This window comes from Haliotis rubra, unplaced genomic scaffold, assembly GCF_003918875.1.
Source record: "Haliotis rubra isolate DU_JTF1 unplaced genomic scaffold, ASM391887v1 Scf3, whole genome shotgun sequence".
Taxonomy (NCBI): domain Eukaryota; kingdom Metazoa; phylum Mollusca; class Gastropoda; order Lepetellida; family Haliotidae; genus Haliotis; species Haliotis rubra.
Genome location: NW_025766968.1, coordinates 2424460 through 2451108, shown reverse-complemented (window position 1 = coordinate 2451108; position 26649 = coordinate 2424460). Strand labels below are relative to the sequence as shown.

The 26649-nt window shown below is 39.8% G+C and overlaps 1 protein-coding gene across 2 annotated transcripts in view; it reads left to right on the top strand.

Annotated features, from left to right (window-relative positions):
* The window catches only part of LOC124282417 (neuronal acetylcholine receptor subunit alpha-10-like), a 238299-nt gene that overhangs the window by 203945 nt on the left and 7705 nt on the right, over nt 1-26649 (top strand). For both annotated transcript variants that reach the window (XM_046718405.1, XM_046718406.1), the window contains 2 exons: nt 21381-21490; nt 22233-22768. In XM_046718405.1, coding sequence (XP_046574361.1) covers nt 21381-21490; nt 22233-22768 — 646 coding nt within the window. The remainder of the gene's footprint in view (nt 1-21380; nt 21491-22232; nt 22769-26649) is intronic.

Below are 26649 nucleotides of genomic sequence, written 5' to 3'. Positions count from 1 at the left end.
CTCAGAGAGAAGGCCGTCAAGATATTGTTTAGAACGAGCTGTTCAACATATACATGTAATAACTCGATGAAGAATACGATCAATAAGTCTCTGAAGTGCGAACAAAAACTTGAAACTAAAAGCTTACAGAAGCGTAATACTACTTCAGATTCGTTGTTCGTGAAACGGATGCTGGAACTGTTTAGAGGACGGAGTCGGTCTTAACCAGTGGCGCCTTGAGATTCAAAATGAGATTAAAGGATTGAAAATCTGAAAACATATTTGGGCCACGTAATTACCCAAGTCTCAAATTTCAGGCAAGGGCATATTGTAGTTTCTCAATTAAACAATGTCAATACGTGGGGATCCCGCGGGAGTTGAAGTCGGTTGTTAGGGGACGGATGCCCGTGATAGTCAGGCAGAGAGGCTCTGCAGGGGTCATCTACATATTGGCTTGTCAGGAGTAGGGGTGATTTAAGGGGATTAGGGACCTTTGGCATACGGAACTTGTGGATTACAGACTTGGGCGATAGATTTTCTTAGAAGAGTATTGTGATGCTTAGTCACATTCACTGACAATGTTTGCATGTTAGCAGGTTAGGTCATCAACGACTGTCATTGACCGGGTACGTCTACCAGTGACCATGCTTATTATATTATTCCGGGAATGAGAACATGTTAGGGTAAGATGATACTCACCCAACAGTGGTGAATAGACGTTAGGACGCTGAATGGGGGAACTCGTATCGAGAGGCGATGGACTATGTAAGTGATTACGTTACTTCTCGGGAGTTTCCTCAACATATGGATCCTGTCTACTATCACGTCCGTATTACGTAACCGCCGTATACGTAACCGAACAGGTTAGGTTCTTAAATTACGTTGTGCACACCGTATCTTCTGGAGTGTTGTTTGCTTGCGGCACAACATATTTCTTCTTCGTATTTTATACCCACATATTTTTATCATCACCAATAGTTTGAGAATCTGTACATTCTTGAAAATGTGTAATCCCAAATATAACATATTTTGCATTTAACCACTTTATAAATGGCCTTGTGTATTCATTGTATCGTTATCGTGAACATGTATTATATAACGTTACTTAATTATACGTACAGTGCTTAACAGATGCATGTTCAAGCATGTAAACCGTTTCTTTCACTGAAGAAAAAAGACCTAAAACAAAAACAGATATTTATATGGTATTCCCTCAGTTTGCTAACGTTTCTGTGTATCTTCAGTTTCAGTAGATTGTGACAAAACAATGTCACAAAAACAAATAATCAATTTCTCATGACCTAAGTATATGGGTTTAAACAAGGTTTGTCGGGTATTTTATGTCGATAATGTTAATGGTGAAATATCCAGGAAACAAGTTCTTCATCTGATTCGACACTTAATTGAAAGCCTCCCTCCTCTTTATACAGTGTATTATTTTGTCGTTATGGGGCATCAAATTATCTAATATTTGGTACCTCTCGCTGAACTCCAATCTAATTCGACGGGGGTAATTTCGCCTAGAGTCTATCATCGTGTGTATGTGCAAATTGCTTCCAGGTTAAAAGTTGGAGGATCCAGACATAGTTAGAGTGGTAGGTTCGCGAGCAAGATCCCAGCCTACCGCTAGTATCTCAGCTGCTCACGTAGAGCTATTTGAGTGCGCCAGACGTCTGAACGGCCCACCACGAACACCATGGAGCGGAATAATGGCATTAAATTGTACTTGCACCGCCCAGGTCTTCAGAACAAACTGACCACCGTGAAAACACATTTCATTCAGTCATCAACTTGTGTTGTTTTCTCAAGTTAGTGGAGCAATGCATATTAGCTTCTCCTTAATTTGCTTCTTCTGCATAATAGCAGATTAGCTATGTGCGGACAGGAAGAGACTTCCGACTTTGGTAGGTTATATATTCAGTTCGGGATGAAGTTAATGGTGTGCGATATTCATGTAGGAATACCATGCCCTAGGAATGAATAGTTAATATATGAAGAAAGTCAAAAGACAGCGTTTGCAAAGTTTGTCATTCTATGAAGACATTTTGAAGTCATAGTCTCATCGGCTTTCTGTTCGTGTTCGCCATTTCAAATACTATCAATATTTTCCAAACGAATGTTCAGAAATGAACACTGAGAAACATAAAGAGTGAATGTTCTATGTTTAATGTATTGTTACCGTGAAGCATCAAATCTAGTTGGTATGTGACAGTGCTTTGGAAACATGGCGATTGCTACCAAACGTATGTGTATGTATGAGGCCAAATGGGCATAATAGACGATATATTATCCTTTGGTAATTAACTCAATATTCTGTTTATGCGTGAACACACAGCTGGCAGAGCATCCTAGGAGTTTTGGTGAATAAATGAATCATGTTTAATCTGCGGACTTGCTCCATACGTTGATACTCATGTACAGACTCGAACCCGTTTCTTATGAGGAAGGAACGTATCCACTGGGTTATCCAGCGCCATGTTTAACGTGTGAGATTCAGGATTGCCCGACGTCTGTTTTTAATACACAAGTGTAGGTTAGAATCTCCTCTGATAAACACGGTATGTTACATATGTATTTCGCGTAATTTAAGACGTCTCTAGCACGCTTTCCTTCTCTCAGTTATCTCCAAGGTCTTCTTTGATGTTCTTGAGAACACCTCAAGATTTCGAATACCGATGATTCTTTTTAAATGAATCTTCAGATGCTGAATAAGTCAGGTATGTTTGTATCGTTCATGTTCGTGATTGGGAGATACAAATATTGAAAACGTTTAACATGCATGGATTGATACAAAAGGGCAATATGGTGACTTCTGTTTGCGTGCATTCGTTGGTGTAAAGAAAAAGAAAATCTATTTTTTTAACCTGTATCTCCTGGCGAATGTTTGTGTGGGTGTAAGATTAGTAGTTTTCTTAGGCTTCAAATGAAATATAATTGCTGATAACAATACAGGGATACACCCTGTGTTTTTGCTAAGAAGGTTCTATATTGATACCTTTCACGGGATGTGCATATGTATCACAGCACATTCATTGATCACGGGGACTGTAGACATGTCAGGGCAACTTGTACCTTTTACCTTAACGTTGTATAGTTTCGCTAAAGGTGAGTATAAAAACATAACTTACAAGATCTGTTTTAGAAGTGACCTTTGAATCCTCCAATTTGAGATGGATATCCATGCTTAATAAATGTACCAGTACGTCTTTGTGCAACGATATTTTTAACAACAAAATATACTCAATCAAGAAGAGGAAAATATGAATAAATTAGTCTGTATAACGCGATGTTGAAAACATTCGTTTAGCACAATCCTCTGTTAAGTTCCAGCTTTGTGATCATGTCTGGAAAAGACAAACCAGTGATGGACATTGATCGACACACTTAATTTCGATACTATGACTTTGACTCAGCCAACTTAAAGATCCTGACCACCCAATCCATTTAGTCGCCTCTTCAGATTAACATAGGTTGCAGGTGACTTTGTGTATTCTACAAGGAATGTCCACGGAAGTGTAAACATGTTTCTCAAGAGCAAACTATAGCGTGTAATGGTGCGTGTCTTTGCATCCATATAGCACAGATCGGCCTTCATATCTTTATCAGGAGGGGCGATGGGGTAGGCTAGTGGTAAAAGCGTTCGCTCGTCACGCCGAAGACCCGGGTTCGATTCCCCACATGTGTGAAGCCCATTTCTGGGCCGTGATATTGCTGATATATTATTGCTAAATGCGGCGTAAAAGCACACTCACTCGCTCACTCACTCTTTATCAGAAAGCTGATAAAAACAGCATTTATAAAAAACTGTTGCATCGGCTATATAACCGCCAAAGGCAATACTGAAATTGTGGATTGTAGGTAAATCATCCTTTCTCACTCACTCAGTAAGTCCGTTATTTATAGATGTTTAATTTCCTTTGCATGCGCTTCATAGGAATTCCTTTGATGAAATAATCTAAGTCGTTAGAAAATCTTCTTGATTGGCTTCGGCAACAGTTATTGTTTGTGTGTCTCGTCAAGGTGTTTCTCAGAATTAACGCGCAACCTGACAGTGTGGCAGCTGTCACTATACATGCGAATGCGCGGGTGTGCTAAAACACTTTATTGATAAAGCGTCTCATTAACACTTTTTCCGCATTGATAACAAGATAAATGTATATTTTTTACTGTTCTGATAACTGTTATGCTTTCATTTATGAAACGCAATTACTACAATCTTGTTCCACGACAAATAATTGATATGGGTGAATCATTGCATGTATATAAAACCTTTTTAGCGCAGGTGTCTTTATTGACATTGACAAAAGGACTTTTCCGTATCAACGATGAGGCTTTTGAAGACTTGGATTATACGCGAAGTTAATGTATGTGTTTTTGTGAGACTTGGACATGAACATCGGTTAGTTTGAACCAGCTCTGAAATTAACGAGATTTAACATATGAAATCCTGCCAAGTTGTTACACAAATATACAGTATTTATAATTCATTAATTTAGATTGCTTATCCCACCTTTTCAAATATTTATGTCTGTCTTACAGAGTATTGGATTGGTTACTCAACTGTTCAAAAACTAAAATAATCATCAGAAGTAATGAACAAGTATTGGTCTTCAGCAACGCAATTGCGTGGTGTAAGAGCGATCTACAGGATCGAATGGTCAGGATTTCTGAGTTGGTTGATACATGCTATCGTGTTTCAGCTGCGTAAATCCATATTGAGACCGCCTCCGTGGTGTAGTGGTTAGAGCGTCCGCCCGGAGAGCGGAAGGTCGCGGGTTCGATCCCCGACCGCGTCATACCAAAGGACGTTAAAATATGGTACTTGTTGGTCCCTGTCTGGCGCTCGGCATTAATGGGTACAACAAGGACTGGTCGGCTCGGAGTCAGTATAATGTGTCTGAGTGGGGTATTCGTGCTTCACTGCGGCATGGTATCTCAGTGGGTTAGCACTATAAAACCAGCTTCAGTCTGGGCTAGTACAAGCAGTCGCACATACACATACACACGCATGTACGTCGTCATATGAGCGAAATATTCTCAAGCACGACGTTAAACCCAATTTCACCTCACCTAAAACCATATTGTGATGTCAGTGACTGGACTGTCTGGCCCAGACTCCATGAGAGTCAGTTACCTCTTTCTCCAGCTGCTCCTGTACAAAGTCCTGTACATTTCATCAACTGATGATGGAAAAACATATGTTTCAAAAGAACATGCCAAATTTACCAATATTATTGTTACACAGTTTGAATAACACTTAAACGATACATTAGAGGTATTCATAACTACATGTATACATTGGAGGGTATACATCATTAATATACCTGTCTGTATACTCGAACTCTGTGTGTGTGTGTGTGAGCGCGTGTGCATGTGCGTGTGTGTGTGCGTGTGTGTGTGTGTGTGTGTGTGTGTGTGTGAGTGAGTGTGTATGTATGTATTATATGTATGTATGCATGTATGTATGTATGTATCTATGTATGTATGCATTATGTACGTATCATTGTATGTATGTATGAATGAAGAACGTATGTATGTATGTATGCTGTGTACGTATCATTGTATGTATGTATGAATGAAGAACGGTAAATTTTCTGTTATGATCTTGCAATTGTGCAAGGTATCATATTCAGTGTAACGATATATCTGTCCCTGTAATCAACGGAAACAACCCATGACCGATCGATATCATAGCAAAGTATCATTCAGACGTCCAACAGTGTGTTGGTATTCGCTGAAATCCGTCCTTTCTACAACGCCCATTGACTTGGCAGAACTGATTCAAAACGCTATCCATTTGGAAATGTAATCATGTAAATATTCGTCTAACTAACGGCCTTGTAATGAAATAAAAATTACGTAATTAGTCATTAATGTAGTTGAATAGATATTCCTTTCGATAGTTGCAAAGTACGACAAAGCTACGTTGCCTCAAACACACGTGTTGTGTTCTAGTTTTTAACATGAATCAAATCACATCTGTATAATTACAAATCAAGCGCTGTCTCCGCCTGACTATAATCCTTCTTTAAACGACCACGGTAGCCTTTTTCACAAGTGTGGGATCTTTGAGTACGATGGGCGTGCATTGATCAATAAGACCAGAAAGACTGCAACCGGCCGCCACGAATCACATTCCCATCTCTACAACTAATGTCTAGACGTACAGCGTTAAAGTTTCCGACTCGGATGAAACAAATCTTAAAACCCAATCAAAGGGAAAAAACATCAGGTCTTACAACAGATTCGTTTTGCTGTTAAAACATAGATTTAGCTCGCTCCAGTTGGTCGGGATTTTTTCATATAGAAACAGCCTAGGCCCATGCCTGAAGCTAGATGATGGCACTTTCTGTTCCAAATCGCTTGAAATAGAGTATGAGAGAAATGGGGTCTTTTGTGTGTATTAAGAACTTACAGAATTGAGGCAAACTGGTTTGGTTATATAGCTTTATGATTACATAAATGGTAATTCTGGCCATTGCTTTGTTAAAGTGACGTCCCTTATTCATCGGATGAAAGGCAATTTAGCTGCAGCGATACGCCAGTAAATTAACAGAACGTCCGTGCGACGGAGCCAAGATGACAAAGTCAGAAGATATAGAAATTTACCTTCTCTGTCAGCATGTGCGTTAATACATAACAAGGCCTATTGATCTATATTCCTAGTCCTTCAACCTACTCATTTATTTCCTTTCATCAGATTTCTTTGTACCAGTGTACAAAAATGGCCCAATCTAAGCGCAGAAAGACGTATCACATGTACGGAATATTCAGAGTATTACATCTATTGACTTTTTCCCAATATCCATAGGCTCGACGAAGCCCCGCTGTTGACACGGCTAACTGTTGTGGTTAGTCTGGAGACACGGAGCAACTATTCCGCGCACGCGAGGACTAGGTCCCCGTCAGGCGGCATTCGATTCTCTGGGAGGGTCTTATCTCGACGTTAAGATGGAAATTTAAGGTTCTCTGGTGTCGGACAAGGGACCTTTACCGGCCAATTTTCATTTAAATGGGTATCGTAATCCCCTAAGAAACCATAATTCTTTTCTATCTGCGGCAATGATTCCGTCGCCCCACCAAACGTGTGATTGTGAGGATGGAATAAGCATTTGCCTGCATTCAATTCCACTATTTAGTTGTTTTAGGATACCGGGGTTCCTGTGAACTTCTCACAGGAAGTTCGAGAACAGAGTTTGTAATTTACAGCAAATAGCGGCTAGATCCATAGATTGCTAAACAAAGCACGCCGTTTAGTCGGCCCTGTCTTGGCAAGGTTAGGTGATCAAAATGGTCCTTGTAAAGTCCAGTGTTGTATGAAACGGACTGAAGATAATAGAAAGAGGGCGAGCAAGAACAGGAGTATGGTCATCGGCTGTGTGGTGTGTTGATTTTAGATGGCTCAATTTATTGTCACGACTGGTTTGGTGTACGCTGTTTTTGGCCATGGGGAAATTAATAGCTGCGGCTTTGCCGTACAAATCATATGCGAGTCCGGTAATGTGAGAGGCAGTTGTGGTTGGAACCGTATTCACTGTCATTGTTTGGAAAAAGGTTTCGGTGGTATTGATTTTACGATGGTAAAAATTATACATTAGAAACAGTATTTGGTCATGGCGATAATTGCAACGAATCGTAATACATCAATCATATATAATTATTGAGCCTGGATGTAATTGGCTGGAAAGAGGACACTGCCTGAACCGACTTCTGTGTGATCAAAATCTATGATGAAATTTAGTTGTCACGTTTCGATATAGAATCATCATGTTTTGGGCCGTTATTGATGTCGGGTTGCAATTTCTGTAGTTTTATGGTAGACACGTTAAGGACAATTCCACATTTGATGCATTTGCAAGTAAAATATGTTCGACGCAATTTTCTATTTTGATTTGTACCAGATGTCCCAATGTTTGTTCACATGAACAATTACCTTGCCTTTGCATGTGTTTGTGCTGGGTTACCACCGGTGGTGGAGGATTCAATCGTGTAACCGACTCTGCTTTTTAACAGAGATTATTAATCGTTACAGAAAAAAGCTATTTCGCATTTATTTACATCAGAGAGGGCGAGAAGGGTAGTTGTTAATGTCCTGGCTGTTTACACCCTAGGCCGGATGCCTTGACTCGAAAACCCCAAATCGGTACAATGGGTAATATTTTGTATGTCCCCAGTGGTGATATTCATGAAACAGCGGTGTAAAATTCATTCACATATTACATTAAATTGCGATTTAGCATCGACGGAATATGTTTAGAATCTCCTCGGTATGGATAAACGTTGTGGTTGGGTTATCGATGTTCAGAGGTCTTTGGTATTTGAAGAAAACGTGCTTTAAAGCTAATCGTATCAATATATAAGTCCACTGTTTAACACGTCAAAAACGTTTTGACAACGCCTGTTTTTGTGTCAATCCTGTTAGTTACAAATTGATTATGTAATAGAATTTTAATTTCTGGATAGCTTAAACTAAAAGGGAGACAATGTTCGTACCTCCATAAAATTATCATAACACATGAAATAGCTTCATTTATTACCAATTGTGCGATAGACATTTCTTCCAAACGCACCAAACCCGTTAGAATTTGGTCTTCAGTAACCCATGCTTGTCGTATGAGGCAGCTAACAGGATCAGGTGGTCTGGCTTGCTGACTTGGCCGAGGCATGTATCCCAGTTGCGAAGGTCGATGCTCATGATGTCAATCACTGGATTGTCTGTCCAGACTCTACTATTCACAAATCTGATCATATAGCTGGAAACGGGCCTATTGCGGCGTTAAACAACAAACAAATGCATCAATACAAATCTTTGACCAGCGGTCGTAATTTCTATACAGTACCTATCATTTTTGGTGTAGTCGTTTTGAAACCAACATGGCTCTGTGTATATGCCAAGCAAATGTGCTTATTTAATTCATTACTTACTGGCGTCGACACTGGCTATTTCTAACACGACTATGCGTAGATAATGCTTGCCTCGGGTTTATATTGGGTCCAACACTGATATTGAAAGACTTTTAATACAATGCATGTACCACCCCGAGGCTAGTCACTGACGGTCTAACACAACAAGGGACAAATGTATATTTGTTTGAACGTAGATTGTAGCTATTGTACGTCACATGTTGCAACATTCCAGTCATAGCACAAGGAAGACTTTACATGTTTTACCAATATTGGAATTGAACCATAGTGCTGATCGTTACATGCCAACGCTTTAACCCTTTAACGAAAATACATAAACTACAGCCATAAAGAACTCAAAGGGAGACCTTGTTTTATTTCGTTATAACCGATGTTCGTTATATGCATTTAGACTAAAATATATGTCAGCCAGTGTTCGTTATAAGCGTGTGTGTTATAAATGTAGTTAACTTCTTATTTTTTCAACAAATTTTACAACTTTAAACAAGGTTTTGTTAGGTTAGCTATGGCTGTATCGCTTTGTGTCTTGGGTCTCTGTTCTCAAAGGTTTTGTTGAAGGTTAAATCTCGAATTCAATCTTGGAGAGTCGAACAAACCTATTTTCGAGTGGAATTTAATCCATAACGAAATTACACCACATGAACCATAATACTCTAGTATCACACACATACATTCATGTATTCCATCCCTCTTACTTCATATGATGAGATCGGTTGGGTAGCTTAGTGGTTAAAGCATTCAACCGTCACGCCGAAGACCTGGGTTCGACTTCCCACGTAAGTACGATGTGTGTAGCCTACTGTTGGGAATATCGCTAAAAAGAAAGCTCGAATACCATGAGGCGGTGGGGTAGCCCAGCAGTTAAAGCGTTCGCTCGTCACGCCGAAGGCCCGGATTCGATTCCATACATGGGTACAATGTGTGAAGCCAATTGCTCGTGTCCCCCGTAGTGATATTGCTGGAATATTGCTATTTTTTAAGCGGCGTAAAAACCCAACTCACTTATTGTAATACCATGCTCACTCATTTAAATTTGGATTCATTTGCTTCTCTTCGTAGACTGAAGATACTATTCGTTCATCACATGATAGTGTTACAAAAGGTGAGGTGAGGTGAAATTGGGTTTAACGTCGTGCTTGAGAATATTTCGCTCATATGACGACGTGCATGCGTGTGTATGTGTATGTGCGGCTGTTTGTACTAGCCCAGACTGAAGCTGGTTTTATAGTGCTAGCCCACTGAGATACCATGCCGCAGTGAAGCATGAATACCCCACTCAGACACATTATACTGACTCGAGCCGACCAGTCCTTGTTGTACCCATTAATGCCGAGCGCCAGGCAGGGACCAACAAGTACCATATTTTAACGTCTTTTGGTATGACGCGGTCGGGGATCGAACCCGCGACCTTCCGCTCTCCGGGCGGACGCTCTAACCACTACACCACGGAGGCAGTCTGTTACAAAAGGGATGAGGAAATGACACAAGTGCCTAGCAACCATGAGATGTTGGCAGCTCATTGCACTGACCACGATGGTTGCTCTATTGACTCTAGTTCGATTGTTGCAATGAAACACACAATACATCAAGCTCTCGTGTGTACGCGTCTGTAATCATCATCCCACAAATTCAGTTTCTGTGAGATGTAAACGCTTAATTATGCATTTATCACAATATATTCATATCGTAGGATTACCTTTATTGCAGTAAGTGCCGACCTGTCTAGAACCGTGACAAACAAGGATCGGGGGTTAAAAACGTTCGATTCGTGGAGGGGATATATAATGTAAAACCTTATTTGTATGCATAGTACTCTTTAGTATGGATAAGATGCATTCGTGTCGTAAACAATACTTGTCTCATGATCTAGTTATCCTTTCTGCTCTTTCTTAGACATGTATTCTTCATTCACGTTCAGTGTTGTATGGTGAGTGAGTGAGTGAGTGTGTGTGTTGGCATCTTCAAAATGACGTTTAGCAGAGGTAACATGCACACAGATGAGTGGTCTTGATCTGGGAGAATATAAGGTTCGAACCAAGGACCAGGTGATGGTGGTGTGTGGTCCGGTGCATAACGCTCGGGTCACAAATCAGTTGAAGTAAAGCACCGTTGGGCGCGGAAAGTCCTTGGATTGGTGACAGTGTTTGGCAGCTTGACTCCTGTGAGTTCCTACGGGTTTCAGTCCTGCGCCACAACGAAGCACATGTGATACACGTGGTCTCACCTTAGGCAAGTGAGTTTGTTCTAAATTGCCTCTGTTCACCCAGCAGAAAATGGGTACCCATGGGATAAGTCATGTGACTATAAAATTCTAGCGCCTAACAGGCAGCTTGGATTATTCGGGGTAATAATGTGTTAGCGCTTTGAGCATGCATAAGTGTGTGGAAATAGGCGCTTTATAAATGACCATTATTTATTATATTTTTATGATGGCAGTCGAAGAACGCAACTCCACTTCAATTACCACTAATACAGCTTAGCCACATAGTGTCTCGACTCTGATCAGGATTAACAAATCAATCAGTATCTACTCATAGATATTGCAGACCAGATGGTCAATAACTCTGAACATGAATGAAGCAGTGTCACAGCCAACGTGTAAGGCTTTAACATAAAGAAACATGATACCCGTTACATTCTTCAAGCAATATCTTATCTGAACTGTAATTTCTTTTGTGAAATGTCTGTAACATGTGCTGTATATATACTTGTATTACTTGTATATGAGCCGGAGGCCTTAAGTTCAATAAATATCTTTGACTTGACTTGACATTCACGTCAAGCGAAAATAACTCTGAATATGAACAATAGCCTCACACAGAATACTACATTCTGGTCCGATAAAAAAGTAAACCATGGGTCCAATTTTCATACATTCATTTTTTAAGACAAACATCGGTTTGTGGAATGGCTCGAATTATACAATCTCTTTTATGCCAAATCTAATAAACCTCACAAGTCCATGCAGATATTAACAGTCCACACCACCATGCATAGAACATTCTCTCTATCACAGCAGAATACAATTATTCATGATGCCATAGTACAGTTATTGTTTCATGTTATACGAGAAAAATAATATTATGTTTTTGTGTTTCTTTGAAAGTAATCCTATTACCATTGTTTTTTCATATTGTTTCGAAAAGGTCATAAACAAGGCTCCAACATCAAAAGGTGTGTCATTATTAACCGTCATACCATTACGAATAAGCGAGAAAAGTGATTACTGACAAATATGTTGTTTTTTCTGTTTGCCTTAAATGTTGGAGAACCAGATATGAAAAAAAATATTATATTGAATTAGACCATATTGATCAAAGGCTGTGTATATGGACTCCATTGCAATCCAAATGTTCATGTCGGTCCGAAAGCGAGTTGCTTTCCGTTGGGTGATTCAATAGATGTTTTGAAGAATAAACCACTGATGAGAGTCATGAAGGAGGTGTGAAACAGCCCTTTGGGATCAGTTAAATAGGCTATTGATTGAAGCAACTGCAGACAAATTAAACGTCCACGTTCACACTGTGGGGAAGAACGAACGCCTAATTCTATGCACAGAACTGTGAGTTACGTTGACCGCACATTGACCGAGTGTTCCGGTGCAAAAAATGTGTATGGCATAGCAACCTTTCGATGGTAACCTGTCACTGAACGGATGTTATACGCTTATAACACCACCAAATAAATGAATTTGTACGGTATTTGGTCCTTTCCATATGGATGAAGATAAGGACGTTCATTCGTCTATCTATTTATCAGCATTGACATAATATGTATCATATTTTAACTTTTTCAAGTCAATGCTGGTATGGCTATCTTAATATCAAAAGCAAATCTTATCTTAACAAAATCATTTTACTTGCAAGTAAAATCTCTAGGGTGTCTGTTTCGGATTTATCATCTCTTTTTAAGACCCGTGTTCTTAACATAGCTGAGAGAATTTTATCTGATTCCAGCCATGTTTTATTTTATGAATATCATCTTTCACCTTCAGGCCGCCGATACCAAATGCAACGTTTTAAAACAAAACGAGTTCAAAATTCTTTTATTCCAGAAAGTATTCGACTTTTAAACGACTGTTAACTTTGTCTGTCTATTGTGTTGTTTTGTGTTTTATTAACCTTTATGTCATTTTTAATATGTAACCATGTGACCACTTTCAAATGTAAAAAGAATTCCCATTGGGGTAATAAAGTATTGTCATTGTCATCAAACATATTTACTTCTGACTTTGTTTAACGACACAGGTTGATTCAGAGAACACTACTACATCGCCCCTTTGTAGTACATCTTTCGTGTGTGTACTATACCTTTTTTTAGATTCGTCAGCATTCATTCATGTTATGGTAGGTTTAAGCCCTGAGTCTCGATATCAAACTTCATGAAAGTTACTTGTAAAGCCAACGGTAACTGATAAGATGTAACTAACTGCGATAATGACGACGATGAAAAATGGAAAGAATATTAAATATACATCGTAAGAATATATAAAATGTATATCAGATGTAATGTTATCTTGACACTCGTAACGCGCTCCGAGACTTCATGTAGCAATGAAACTGTTATATGGTTGGCAGGTTTACGCTCGAGGCGCAATATTCATACACGTGATAAACGCCAATGAAAGATTGAATTCAACATTTGAGAGATGTTATAGTATTTGGCACTGTCTGGCTAACTAACAGGAATATATTTTACAAGACTCTAATGTATGACAACATCCTTTAGCAACGGGCGTCAAAGAACTACACTTGAGATTGATAAAAGTGTTGCTGATCTACTAAAGATTCGATAATTATTACATGACTCAGGGTTTTATGCTTTGCTATTCTTAGGGGCGGTGGGCTAGCTTAGTGGTTAAAACGTAAGATCGTCACGGCGAAGACCCGGGTTCGATTCCCCATATGGGTACAATGTGGGAAGCCCATTTCTGGTGTCCCCCCGCCGTGATATTACTGGAATATTGCTACAAATGGCATAAAACTAAACTCACTCACTCACTTAGCTACCCTGGGGGGTATCTCGACCATCAATGCTAAGAGTTATGCATTTAGACATTTCTTCCAAGGTAAACTGGAAAAAGCTAGGTACCCTGCTACACAAAGTACAATGAACGTTCATCAGCATCTCAAGCTTGTTTCAAGAAATTGATCATATCTAGAAAAAATATATGCCTATATATATACCTATACCTAATTATACCTATACTACTGTTACCACTGGATCTGTCAAAACACGACATGAGGATTTTTTAAAACTGAATAATACTTGTTGTTAGTCACGTGAATGATTCAATGATTTTGGACAAAACTTTAAGTATAATATATATTGTCTTTCCTCGATCTGAATGTTTTTATTCTTGTTGTTTTTTCAAATTTCAAACTATTTCAAATTCACCGTCAGTTTTACAGAAAATCTAAACTACAGTAGTGCGTTTTTCAAGGAGGTACCTTTTCAAGGAGGTACCTATCAAGGAGATAAACAGTCTATTGAAGATGTGATTCCACATTTAATAGTATATCAAACACTTGACCTTTGGTTGGAACATGCTGGTTGCTTTACAGATTGAAGGACCAACTCTTTTCGGTTATACTTAATTGCTGTTACATATACTAATCGCACCGAACCGAGTATATTTAAACGTTTCTGTATGGTGTTCAAAAGTGCTTCTGTAGGTTGATTCGTACTTTACTTTAAAGTCTCAAGTGTTAACTAGATAACTACATCTGTATCAACATTAGAAAGCCCCTGTGGCTGAAGTGTATAAGAACTCCCACTTAGCACACACTTCTTAACACGATTAGTAATGTAAACGCATTTACTTCAGAATCTATATGCAGCTTTTATGGGGAATGTATCGATTTTAATCGACAGTCGATACTGTCGCCTTAACCCACTTTCACAGCGCCGATATGATAAGATCCCAGAACCTGGACGTGGAACTGTGACCTTTGCTTCTGTCAGATGGTCGTTACTATGTGAAAGAAAGGCAAGCTGTGACCTTCATTCCACTATATGTGACTATGTAAACAGAACGGTTTAAGACTGTCAAGTGGGGAGGCAATGACTTAGGTTCCTCGACACTCATCACTTGTGCTCATCCAAATATTTGTTTCCTTATTTTCATTTTGCTCAGCAAGTCCGAAACAGACACGTTTCCATTAGCTATTTTCAGCCCGTTAGCCGGGAAGATTGGGATTCCCTAATAATTAAACTGGTCTTGGGAACGAATCGTTGGTGTATGAAACCAGCTATGGGCGTCCGCAGGAAAGCTTCAATTGGCCATCGATAGTCGTAATGCAGCTCTTCCTGGCGCAATCTGGGTTTCAGAAGTCTGTCCTAATTAGTCTATTTATCAACTATGGGCAAACGGTGATTCCTGGCTAATATCCTGCTCATTATTGGTACGTTGTGGTCGTAAGGTTGCGGGTATTTCATCAGGGCTAATCACGCTGTCCTACAGCCTTATAATAGCCCCTGTCTAGCGTTCTGCATAATATACAAGGCTCCTTCTCCCAAGTTAGCTGCGAAAATCTCTCCCTAGATTTCACCTAAATAGCATGGCATTGTGAATATTGCATCGCGAGCGTTACAGGAACTAAATTTTCAAATTAATCAAAATGTAAATGCCCGTGCAAGAAGGTTACAGTTCTGTCTGTAACACTGTAACGATTCAACTTAGTTCATCGGACTGTTCGGTGCTGACCGTTTCTGTTCGCATTTTGTGTTTGTTCAAACGGTCAGTGACATTATTGGCTTGTGTACGCTTTCGTGGCTGCTGGACGTGGCTGTAAAGAAGCGAAACATCCAGCAAAAGCACTGAATAAACAGTGTCAGAAGAGTCCAAATGGACAAACTGATCCATTAAAAGTGCTTTTCACATTCAAGCCACCGATGCCATTTCGTGGGCGATTTCACTCCGAGGTACAGATTGTATACTTTATCAAGCCATGGACTTGAGTTCACACTCTAGTTAACAGATGATGATTTCTCTCATCTAAGTCAACCCAACGATGAGATAACTGTATTAGCTAGGATCCCGAGTTGCTTCATGTAAGTTTTCCTTTGGCAAGTATATAACGTTAGCTTCTGAACGTCAATATTTACACGAACCTGCTAGTGAATGATCTAAAAATCCCCTGAAGGGTCTCATTCTTGGTCTTTATCATGTCAGTCTTACAAATCAATATCAAGACTTCCAGTTTATTTTAGCAGCTTCCTTCATAGGTGACGAAGTATATCAACCATGCGTCTGATAGATGCCAACGTTCTGATCCAGAAAGAAGAAATGCATTCCTTTAACATTTCTCTTTAATGATGTAGATACAGTCAAACCCTGTTGTGTCGAACTCGTCGGGACCAAGGGGAAAATTCGACTTATACGAGTGTTCGACACATCCGCCAGCATACAAATTTGTACTTAGGGCTTTTGGGGACCCTAAAATGAGTTCGACACAGCCGGGAATTTGACACATCTAGTTCGAGACATCAGGGTAAAAATAATGATAAATATACTCATGCCAATAATGGTTGTCACCCCCTTCAGTTTTTTTAATTGGAGAGGGGGTGGGGGTGTGAGGTGTGTGGGAGGTTGGGGTGGGGAGGGGGTGACAACCATTATTGGCATGAGTATATAAGGGAATCGGCAGGGACCGAAAAATGAGTTCGACATAACCGAGAATTCGTCTTAACCGAGTTCGAGACATTGGGGTTCGACTGTATATATGAACATGAACACCTAATACCCTAACGTATATTTCATTATATCATTTTAGTGTCTAGTGGTGAAATATCTAGTGGTTTTGTCAAAACTGATGGATCTGCACCTCTATCGATGATGGAAAGTCAGATATGGAAAAAAGTGGCCTCTGGGGGATTAACATGTAAACCAGCCTATGTTTTTATAGATTAGCTGTAGTCTCCTCTACTGTAAACACACGCCCACGACTCATATCCACGTCAATATATCCGTTATAGTTCAGCCATAACCAGAAAGATATGTTTTATAGGAGACATTAACATGCTTTAATCTTATAATAAGGTTTGCAATATTTCCCCTCCTTTAAAACCAACAAGAAATTTCGGTAGTTAGTCCTAGAACGACGTTGAATGAGACAGAAAAGCAATTTAGCTGAGAAAGATGTAAGAAAGCTCGCCATGTCGATTTTGGTTCTAAATGGTGTGTTCAGCATGAGGCCTTGTTTTCTTGGGCATATAGTTTGCAATGCACATCGCTTCGGGTCAATATCCACGTATTCAACCTAGCAAACCTACTGGCATTATAGAAAAATGAAAGCCGATATACCCACCGATTCATTTTTAAATATAGGCTGCAAAACTCTTTCTATGAGCCTGAAAATCGACTGTACAATTCCGACTATACCAAGGGCATTTGTTTAGGAATCACTGTCAAATACTGACGATACCAAGTTTTCAGCGGAAAGGTGAGCCTATCCTGCACTAGCGTTAGCTGCTGTCACAAACTCGTGCAAAGGCAAGGCAATTGTTCACCTTAAACAAAAACGGGAATAGGTCAAAACAGGAATTGTATCGGTCATAACTTTGGACACGAGAGCGTTAGAATTAGCCTCATCGTATCTTCCAAAAACTTAAAAGTTAAAAGGACGGTGTAGCCCTGACAAGTTTAGCAAATATTGAATGACGCTCTTCAAAGTTTGTTAGCAACGTATCATATCTAGTTAATATTGTGCCCAAATGGTCAAGTCGCGAAATGAAGTTGAATGGACTGACCTTGAACTTTCACCATTCCCGAATCGCTTGAAGTTATATTGGTAAACAGCAAATACACATGTCTACCTCGGAGATGCGCCATGGCATGAACAACCTCAATACCCCTATGAAATTATTTATTCAGAGTGTAATGATACCAAGTACAATGTTATTAAGGGCATGACGGGCCATTGACTGAATCTTTCTCTCAGTAGATTTATTCACGTGTTTGTGAAATATATGTCGGTGAAGGAGGCATTCTGCTTGGTAGTTACAACAGATATGGCCTTTGGTAATATCAAATATCAATTTTCAAATGTCCAGATCATGTCTATTAATCATAAAATTTATGAAGTATATTTTATTCATTTACAAAGAAACGTGTGACTATACAAATGACAGATCATAGCAGGCCTTGACCTTGGTGACGTGACGATAAGTCGCACGTTTCCATACTAAATACCAAAATGTTTATATAGCCCTGAGACTGACTGATGAGCTGCATACAACCGAGTTCCTGCAAACAGACAAGCACAGCACACTGGTGAATCGCAAGGGAGAGCAAAAACAATCGCATCCTCTGCTTTAGTGTGGCACATCATAGGGTCATTCCCTTTCGATTTCCCCCATGACAGGAGAATGCGATGCTGACATCTCATCTTCTATCAACTGGTGTCTCCATGGGTGCATATGGTGTGCCATTGGCATTTCCGATTGCTTGCTGGTCTCCAGAACGACTTTGGTCGCCTGCGGATTCATATTTCCTTGACTTTTGAAGTCAAATGTATGATGACCTTCACCTTCACTCTTTGTGGGTCAGATTCCTTCATCGCTATAACTCCAAGTATAAACTTTTAAAATTATTAGTTTGTTGCCTTTAACGTATACACTGCCGTAAGGTAGTCTCTCGGTATGTCCTTGACCCTATACAGTGTCAGTGTATCTGTGTGTGAGACATCTGCTTACGGTTGACGTCTTAACATTAAAATAAGAATCATCACATTGTCTGTAATAATATTACTTGATGCCAATGGTACGAGGTCCCTGGTTCCTTTTTCTCCATGTTTGTCAATGGTCTCTAAAAATAATGCAATTTCTAAAAGAAAGTAGTAGGATACTATAAAATACCCAATATGAAAAACAAAATCACCTGAAACTACCCTCAGTGTCAGATGTTGCCTACAGAGATGGAAATTCCTATGTTTAGTATCTCCGGTTCTGATAGTAAGGAACACAGATACCATAAACCGCTCATTTGCTTCGCTCGCAGTCATCATCGATGTTAACACTGAAAAGCCTTATTTACATGTCTTGATTTCCAGTTGCAAGTTTTTCAAAACGTAAATGAATGTGAATAACTGTACAAACTTATATTGATCTGTGGTGTGTGCATCTAAATCAAACCTGATGCTGCTGAATAAAGTCACATGTAGAAGAACAATGAGTCCCCTTTGCCGTCTATTCAACCGCTATCAGTCGTTTCGAATCAAAATCTTTAACGTCTTTTCCGCTAAGATTCACCACACCAATAGACATTTACCACGGTCGTACATCTGTAGCTATTTGAGTTTTGGCTTTCATGTTACTTTTAAAACCTTTCCAAATCTTCATCAGGACATTGATATTCTGAATTGCGCTTCAGCGCGATGAATGTGGTTTATCCAGCCAGCTGAATCAGGTACGATCGGTTGAGGCTGTGAGTTTATACACATTGCTCCTCTTGGAAATATGTGATTATAGTGCCTACGCAAATGTTACGAAAGGTAGTAGTTTGTATTATATTATCATTACTTGTTGTAGATCAAGCTGCTATGTTCTTCATGACAGCGTTATTATTACCACTTCCCTGGGACCAACAGTCGTGAAGTTTGGCGTTCGGATCATCTCGTTCTTATGACTGGATCACATCGAACTTAATTCGTTTGTGACAGTAAACACATCAACTGTCATACTCTGTGTTTAGGAGTTGTTAAGGCACGGTGCCATTGCTGCACCAATCGATCGATCGTTTTTTCTCCCGACAGAACATATACATGATACTTTATTCACAGAAGAGGGACGTTGAGTTTTATACACCTGAAGCTAGACTTCTGCATAATGCTTTTGGAAATATGTTAAGATAATGGCGTCTTCGCATGGCAACACGTACTGCTTGTATATGGAAAAGACGTAGATATAACGATAATATAAAATGCACTGCTTTGTTTTGTGATATTTGATTAGATAACCGTTGGATCGATTTACAGACCATTGAATGCATAATAATTTAGCAGTCCACACAACACTAATCTGTCCATATACCGTTTTGTTCTAATGTCACTATGGACTTCATTACTAAATCGAGATTTGATTCAAATGAGCTGATATGGTGGAAACCATATGGACGAGACTTACATGTAGAGAGAAATAGAGGGATACATATATTTTTTGCATTGGAGGGTTTTATGGCATATTGTGAAATTAAGGAGCCCAGCAAGAGTCAAACGTTGCTTTCTTCTTTCATTTTCGTAAAATATATTTAGGCATTCTTGTGTTAATTTCATCCTTCTATTTTGAAGAATGCCTTCAATAGCTTCATGTGTTTGTTCTTCCTAAGTCAAAATGGTGTGAAATGTGGCTGCATCAGGTATCAGTTCTAACAGCCTTGAATAGAAGGGGCATATATTGAAACGTTGAATGTGTTCATCAAGGGAATATTTGCCAGGTGACTCTTGTTCCTTGCGTTTATATATAAGAAGGTTGCTTCAAGGTGTTGTTTTTCGGACGTCTATGTTCCATTGTTTCATGACAGAGACAGCAATAATTAACTTTGTTGTAAATAGGTTCTTTGATGCGTATTTGTTTGTAGAGCCAATAAGGCTAACAGACGTTAGAATAAGTGGTCACTGACCCGTGCAAATCATGGTTAGAATTGATCTGAACTAATCCCTAACGGGGTCGAGCGGTTAGTCTCGCTAACTTGGTTTACACATATCATAGTAGGGGGCGGTGGGTAGCCTAGTGGTTTAAGCGTTGGCTCGTCACGCCGAAGACCCGGGTTCGAATCCCCACATGGGTACAATGTGTGAAAACCATTTCTGGTGTTCCCCCGCCGTGATGTAGCTGGAATATTGCTAAAAGCGGCGTAAAACCAAACTCAGTCAGTCAGTCAGTCATATCATAGTACCCAAACTACGTAGATAGATGATCATGATGTCAATCACTGGATTGTCCGATCCAGATTCAGTTATTTACAGACCGTTGTCATATAGCTGACACATTAATTGGTGTGTTGTTAAACAGCAAATAAATGTGTGACCATTCGGTTCGCTGGTTTAACGAATATATCCTAAGTACCTCGAACAGCATGATCTGCATGATCTATCTTGCAGTACTTATTCCAGTTCCAAAACTAATTTACCAGCGTACAGAAGCAACAACCTATTAATTACTAGTAGCATTATTACAGAAGTTGCAAAGTTATGAAATATATTTACAGAAAATGTGAAAAATATACTGTACAATGTATATTCTGTTGCATCATTGCGTCGAAAATGTTTCCTTATTTCATCTCAACTGCTCAATGTTGTACACAAATTCTCGGTGTATTGAATGTATCCAGGATGAATTGATTCTCTGTGGGATCGATGATATTTATGAGTCAAGTATGTAATCAAACATGTCGTTTTAGGCTTGTTATTGTATAAATATTAAAACAAATAATGTGTACTGAAGTATTGTAATTAATGATAATCTGTTTCCTGCAGGAATGGCAAGATGAACGACTTGTATGGGACCCAAAAGACTTCAACGGGTTGCAGATTCTAAGGATACCTTGTGAAAAAATATGGCTTCCAGATATTGTACTATATAACAGGTACGTACTAAGTCTATACCTAATGTTATATCTCATCTTTGTAACAGTTTTTAGGAGTTTATCGCTTGTTTATATTCTTGACCCCACACTTTGTCTCTAGCACTTACATGTCCTAGAAAAGACCGTATCCTTCATCTATTCCATTCGCTCGTCGGTCATACTTGTACAAAGGACCCATAGACTTTCATTGTAGTGTATGTTTTTAGCAGCTCCTTGTATTCCAACACGTCAACAATTTGATAAAATGATTAATGGAAACATTGTTTTGGGGATGAACCTCCTTCAAAGATACGACCTGCTCCGTGGTACTGGTGGATAGAGCGTCTGTCAGGAGAGAGAAGGTCGATGTTCTATTCCATTCCAACAGTTGAATAATGTATTTCTTGTTGCCTTACCTGGCGAGACGCGCTGGTAGGCCTGGAAACAGTATTTTGATTCTAAGCTGGACATCAAAGGTTCACAGCGTTCGGGGGCGGTGGGGTAGCCTAGCGGTTAAATCGTCACGCCCATTCCTGGTGTCCCCCGCCGTGATATTGCTGGAACATTGCTGAAAGTGGAATAACACCATACTCACTCACTCACTCAGGTGTCTGTACAAGTGTACTCATGTTGAACTTGACGTTAAAGCTCTCCTCTCCTCTACTCTTCTCTACTCTCCTCTCCTCTCCTCAAAATATAGGGGTATTCATTGGAATACTATGTCATAGATCCACATAACCTATGCCTGTACATTTCTTTCCAGTGCTGACGATTTTACAACCGGTTATATGAAGAGTAAAGCAATGGTTACAAGTCAAGGCAACGTCTTCTGGCCGCCACCCGCCAAGTTCAGGAGTTCCTGTAAAATAGACATCACATATTTTCCATTTGATGATCAGATTTGTGAGCTTAAGTTCGGTTCTTGGACGTATGACGGTCTTCAAGTGGACCTGACAAACAGATCGGACATGGTGGATCTTGAGAACTACATATTCAGTGGCGAGTGGCAGTTATTGGCTGTGAGAATAAAAAGAACAGAAGTGTTTTATGCCTGTTGCAAGGAGCCTTACCCTGACGTGCGGTTTACGGTCATTATCAGGAGAAAGACGTTGTATTATCTGTTCAACATTATCTTCCCGTGTCTGTGGTTGACAATTCTCAGTTTACTGGGGTTTTGGCTACCTCCAGATTCAGGGGAAAAAATCACACTTGGGATCACGGTACTGCTTGCTTTCTCAGTGTTTATGTTGCTTATAGCTGAAAATATGCCGGCGACCTCGGAGTTTGTACCATTAATAGGTGAGTATATCATTCGTTAGAATTTGTCTTGAGCGTGAGTTCAATTTTACGCCGCACTCAGCAATATTCTAGCTATATGGTAGCGGTCAGTAAATAATCGAGTCTGGACCAGACAATTCAGTGATCAACAGCATAAGCATCGATCACACAATTCGGATACGATGACATGTGTCAACCAAGTCAGCGAGCCTGACCACCCGACCTCGTCAGTTGCCTCTTATACAAGCATGGGTTTCTGAAGTTCAATTCTAACCCGCATCTTCATGGGTTTGTCTTCAGCAACTCGTGTTTGTCGTAAGAGGCGAAAAACGGGATCGGGTGTCAGGCTCGCTGACGTGGTTGATGGATGTCATCGTATACCAGTTGCATAGATCAATGTTCATGACAATTACTGAATTGTCCGATCCAGACTTGATTATTTACAGACCGCCGCCATGTGACTGGAAAATGGTTGAGTGCGGCATTGACAACAAACAAACCCAACCAATCTGATGTATAGGTTTTTAATACCCGATCTTCTTGATATGGGAAAATCAACTAGAAACGTTACACTCTGCCTGAGAACAAAGGGACATATTTACAAATTTATCAACCGAAAATAGATATCTGGTAATGACCATGAACGAGCGTCACGTAACATAACGGGATCTGAGTGATGGTCTTTAATGAATTAAGGTGAAAGTTTGCATTAAATTAAACATTCGTGTACTCGGCGGATGATTTTTGTTACGACATAAATAACATAAACGTCATTTCGAACAGTTTGATTGGCTAATGAGGGTTTCGATTTATGAATCCTCATTTGAACTGCTTTATGTGTTGGGCTATCATCTGCAATTACTCTTTCACACCCGACGTGCAAATAGAATTTGGAAAAGTGAGAGGATAATGTCAGTGGAAAATGCCGCGTATGAATCAGGGTTTGTTACTTCATGCATAATTTGCACGGATTAGCACAAACAGCAGGCTTAGTTGTGCTATTCAGTTCCTAACAAATGGGAAAGCAATCTCTTTCCTTTACAAGCATTTGGAGCATTTCGCAATACGGTGTTGACAGTTGCTTGGATATGGTCAAAGCCGAACTCAAATTTGTTCTCGTCCGTGAAACATCGTCTGTCAGAGTTTGATACAAGGTTCGGAGTGGAAATTAAATTAAAGAGAACGGTACCATTTGCAGTGCAAATAGGTTCCTGTATGTTGGGCAATATGTGGAAGTATATTTGTATGTTCATGTCTCAGGAAACTAAAGACTTATCCAAGCTCCACATTCTTAATGTAATGTGAAACTTTGTATTTTTTGCACCTGAAATGAATACAAATAGTTTTATACACCGTGCAATCTTAGGTTTTGGTGAGAAATGTAAAGAGGTTTGTAACAAGACACCGTAGACATTACACCGATATTCGATTTGAAAATATTTTCGTCCTTTGGCATAAGTGTCAATGCGAGAAAAAATATCTTGAAAGAACTATAAAAACATTGAAAAGCCCTTATCTTAATAAGAAGTCACTGGAAATGCCAGAATGACTCACTAAACTTTTCATAAACAAAGATTTGTACTTTAAAAGTTTTAATTGGATCGTACATCGTTGATACACAATCTTCAGCCTAAGTATCAAATTATTAGGATCGGTGCCTCGACTGGGAGTAAACTTTATTTTGTCTGTGGCCGACGTATTTCTGTTTTCGATCGGACATCTCAGAGTTGGTGAGTGTCTGAAGTCACACCCCAGACACGTCGAAGGTCACACTCCAGACACGTCGAAGGTCACATCCCAGACACGTCGACCTGTGTCCCGCGAGGCAGTGTCAGAGTTCCTACCCTTGTTGGTGTAGACCTCCTGGACTTCTGCGTTACACAAAACCCCGCTTTTAGCTAATTTGACTGAATACAAAACGGTAGAGTGAAGAATGTTTGTCCTACTGGAACCCTGCCAGTGCTGGGATGGTACAATGTAAGTCAGAGCGTCAGTGGAGAGTTTTTCACATCTGTAAAATTCATAGTTGAAATTGAAATATTGATCGAAATGCATTGCATTGTCCAAGTTTAATGACAATGCTTTTCAGAGGTTTTATATATTTCATTATGACTAATAATTGGCTTAAACATTACTTTTTGATCACAACCTTGTTCATCAATAATGTTCCTGCATGCATTGAAAGTTACTAATTATCCTTAATGCTGATGAAATTCATAGTCGAAACAGATTTCTGATTCGTTTCATTGTAATCCAGTGGTGCAGACATATCTCTATATTATCTGCAGTTTTGGACGTGCTTCGTGTGGCTGTAGCGGTAATGTGTTGGATAGACAAGGCCGTTGTTATGGACCTTCCCCGGACAGAGTCTTTGTTGTCGTTAACGTTACCGCGAACACTGGAGACCGAAGCACAATCACTGCAAGCATTTTATGTCTGGGGTCGTTCCCTGATTAGGAAATAGCCCGGCTATCGCTATAGAACGTGCTGCAGCGCTACCTGGCGGTGTTAGGGGTAAGACGAGGCAGGAACTCTTCAAGGGGTATCCGCTTATGTGGAATATTCTGAATCTAAATTAAAGGAAATAACGCGACTTCACTGTGTGTCTCAGAGCTGATAGTATACCCTTCTGTCCACTCTGCTGCATACTTTGGTTACGGGCTGTTGTGTCCGTTTTCCGTGGAAAATTAGTCTACCCAATGAAAGGGACCTAATGTAATTAGTTTTGCGTGAATAGGCTTTGAAAGGTTCCATACACAATCGGTCTTTTGCTTTAGCACCTGCAAATCACCTTATTTTGCAGTGGCTGGTGGAAAGAAATATTTAGCCATGGGTGATTCTTTATTGACCAAAATACCTTTTGATGAATGGTTAACCAAACTTATGGCTCCAGAAACGTATTACCTACAAGTTGTGTTGTAATACTGAATAGTAAGAGAAATACCGTACCTATTTCACGGCGGGTTGTAAAGTAGACCAGTGATTGATATCACGAGCACCGACTCTCGCCATATGAGTAGGTAACAGAACACTGAACAGTCAAGTCAAGGAGAGATAATACGCATCCCTATTGTAATATTCTTCAGAAGTCATTAAGTGCTGGCGCCCTATTCGGACTAAATTGAATAACATTGAATTTTCAGAAAACGTAATTTACCCGTTACACTTTCCCAGGGCCCTGTCATGGACGTTCCGTGGCATACACACCGCAATTACGTCATGATAATGTCATCAACAATGACATCACAGAGTCCGGTCAAACTACCCGTGAAGATCCGGGTTAGAATTGATCTTCAGTAACCCATGCTTGTATAAGAGGCGACTAACGGGATCGGGTGGTCAGGCTCGCTGACTTGGTTGACACGTGTCATCGTATCACAATTGCGTGGATCGATGCACATGCTGTTGATCACTGGATTGCCTGGTCTAGACTCGACTATTTACAGACCGCCGCCATATAGCTGGAATATTGCTGAGTGCGGCGTAAAACTAAACTCACTCACTCACTCCGGTCAAACTGTATTAACACTATATACATTTTCTGTTTCTGCTCTATAAACATGCATGTGCGGCGTGGTGTTGGCTTTTGATCAAGGTGTCTTTGATACCATTTCATTCTGGAACCGTCACTGACAAGTTTCTGTAAGCAATGTGTTGTAATAGCAAAATCAAACAAGATTTCATCAGCCATGCTTTCATAAACTTCTTCAAAAGTGTGTTTTATTGACTTACATCAGAAACACAATTTGTGTATAGGCTGTAACCATTGATTTGGTCCGTAGGGTTCAATAAAACCCTGGAAGTCTTCAATCACAATGACAGGATTTAATGGCCCAGTGGTGCCAGTGTCTTCTCGTCCAGCCTAAGGTACAGGTTCAATTAAACCAAGTCTAAAGTGTGGG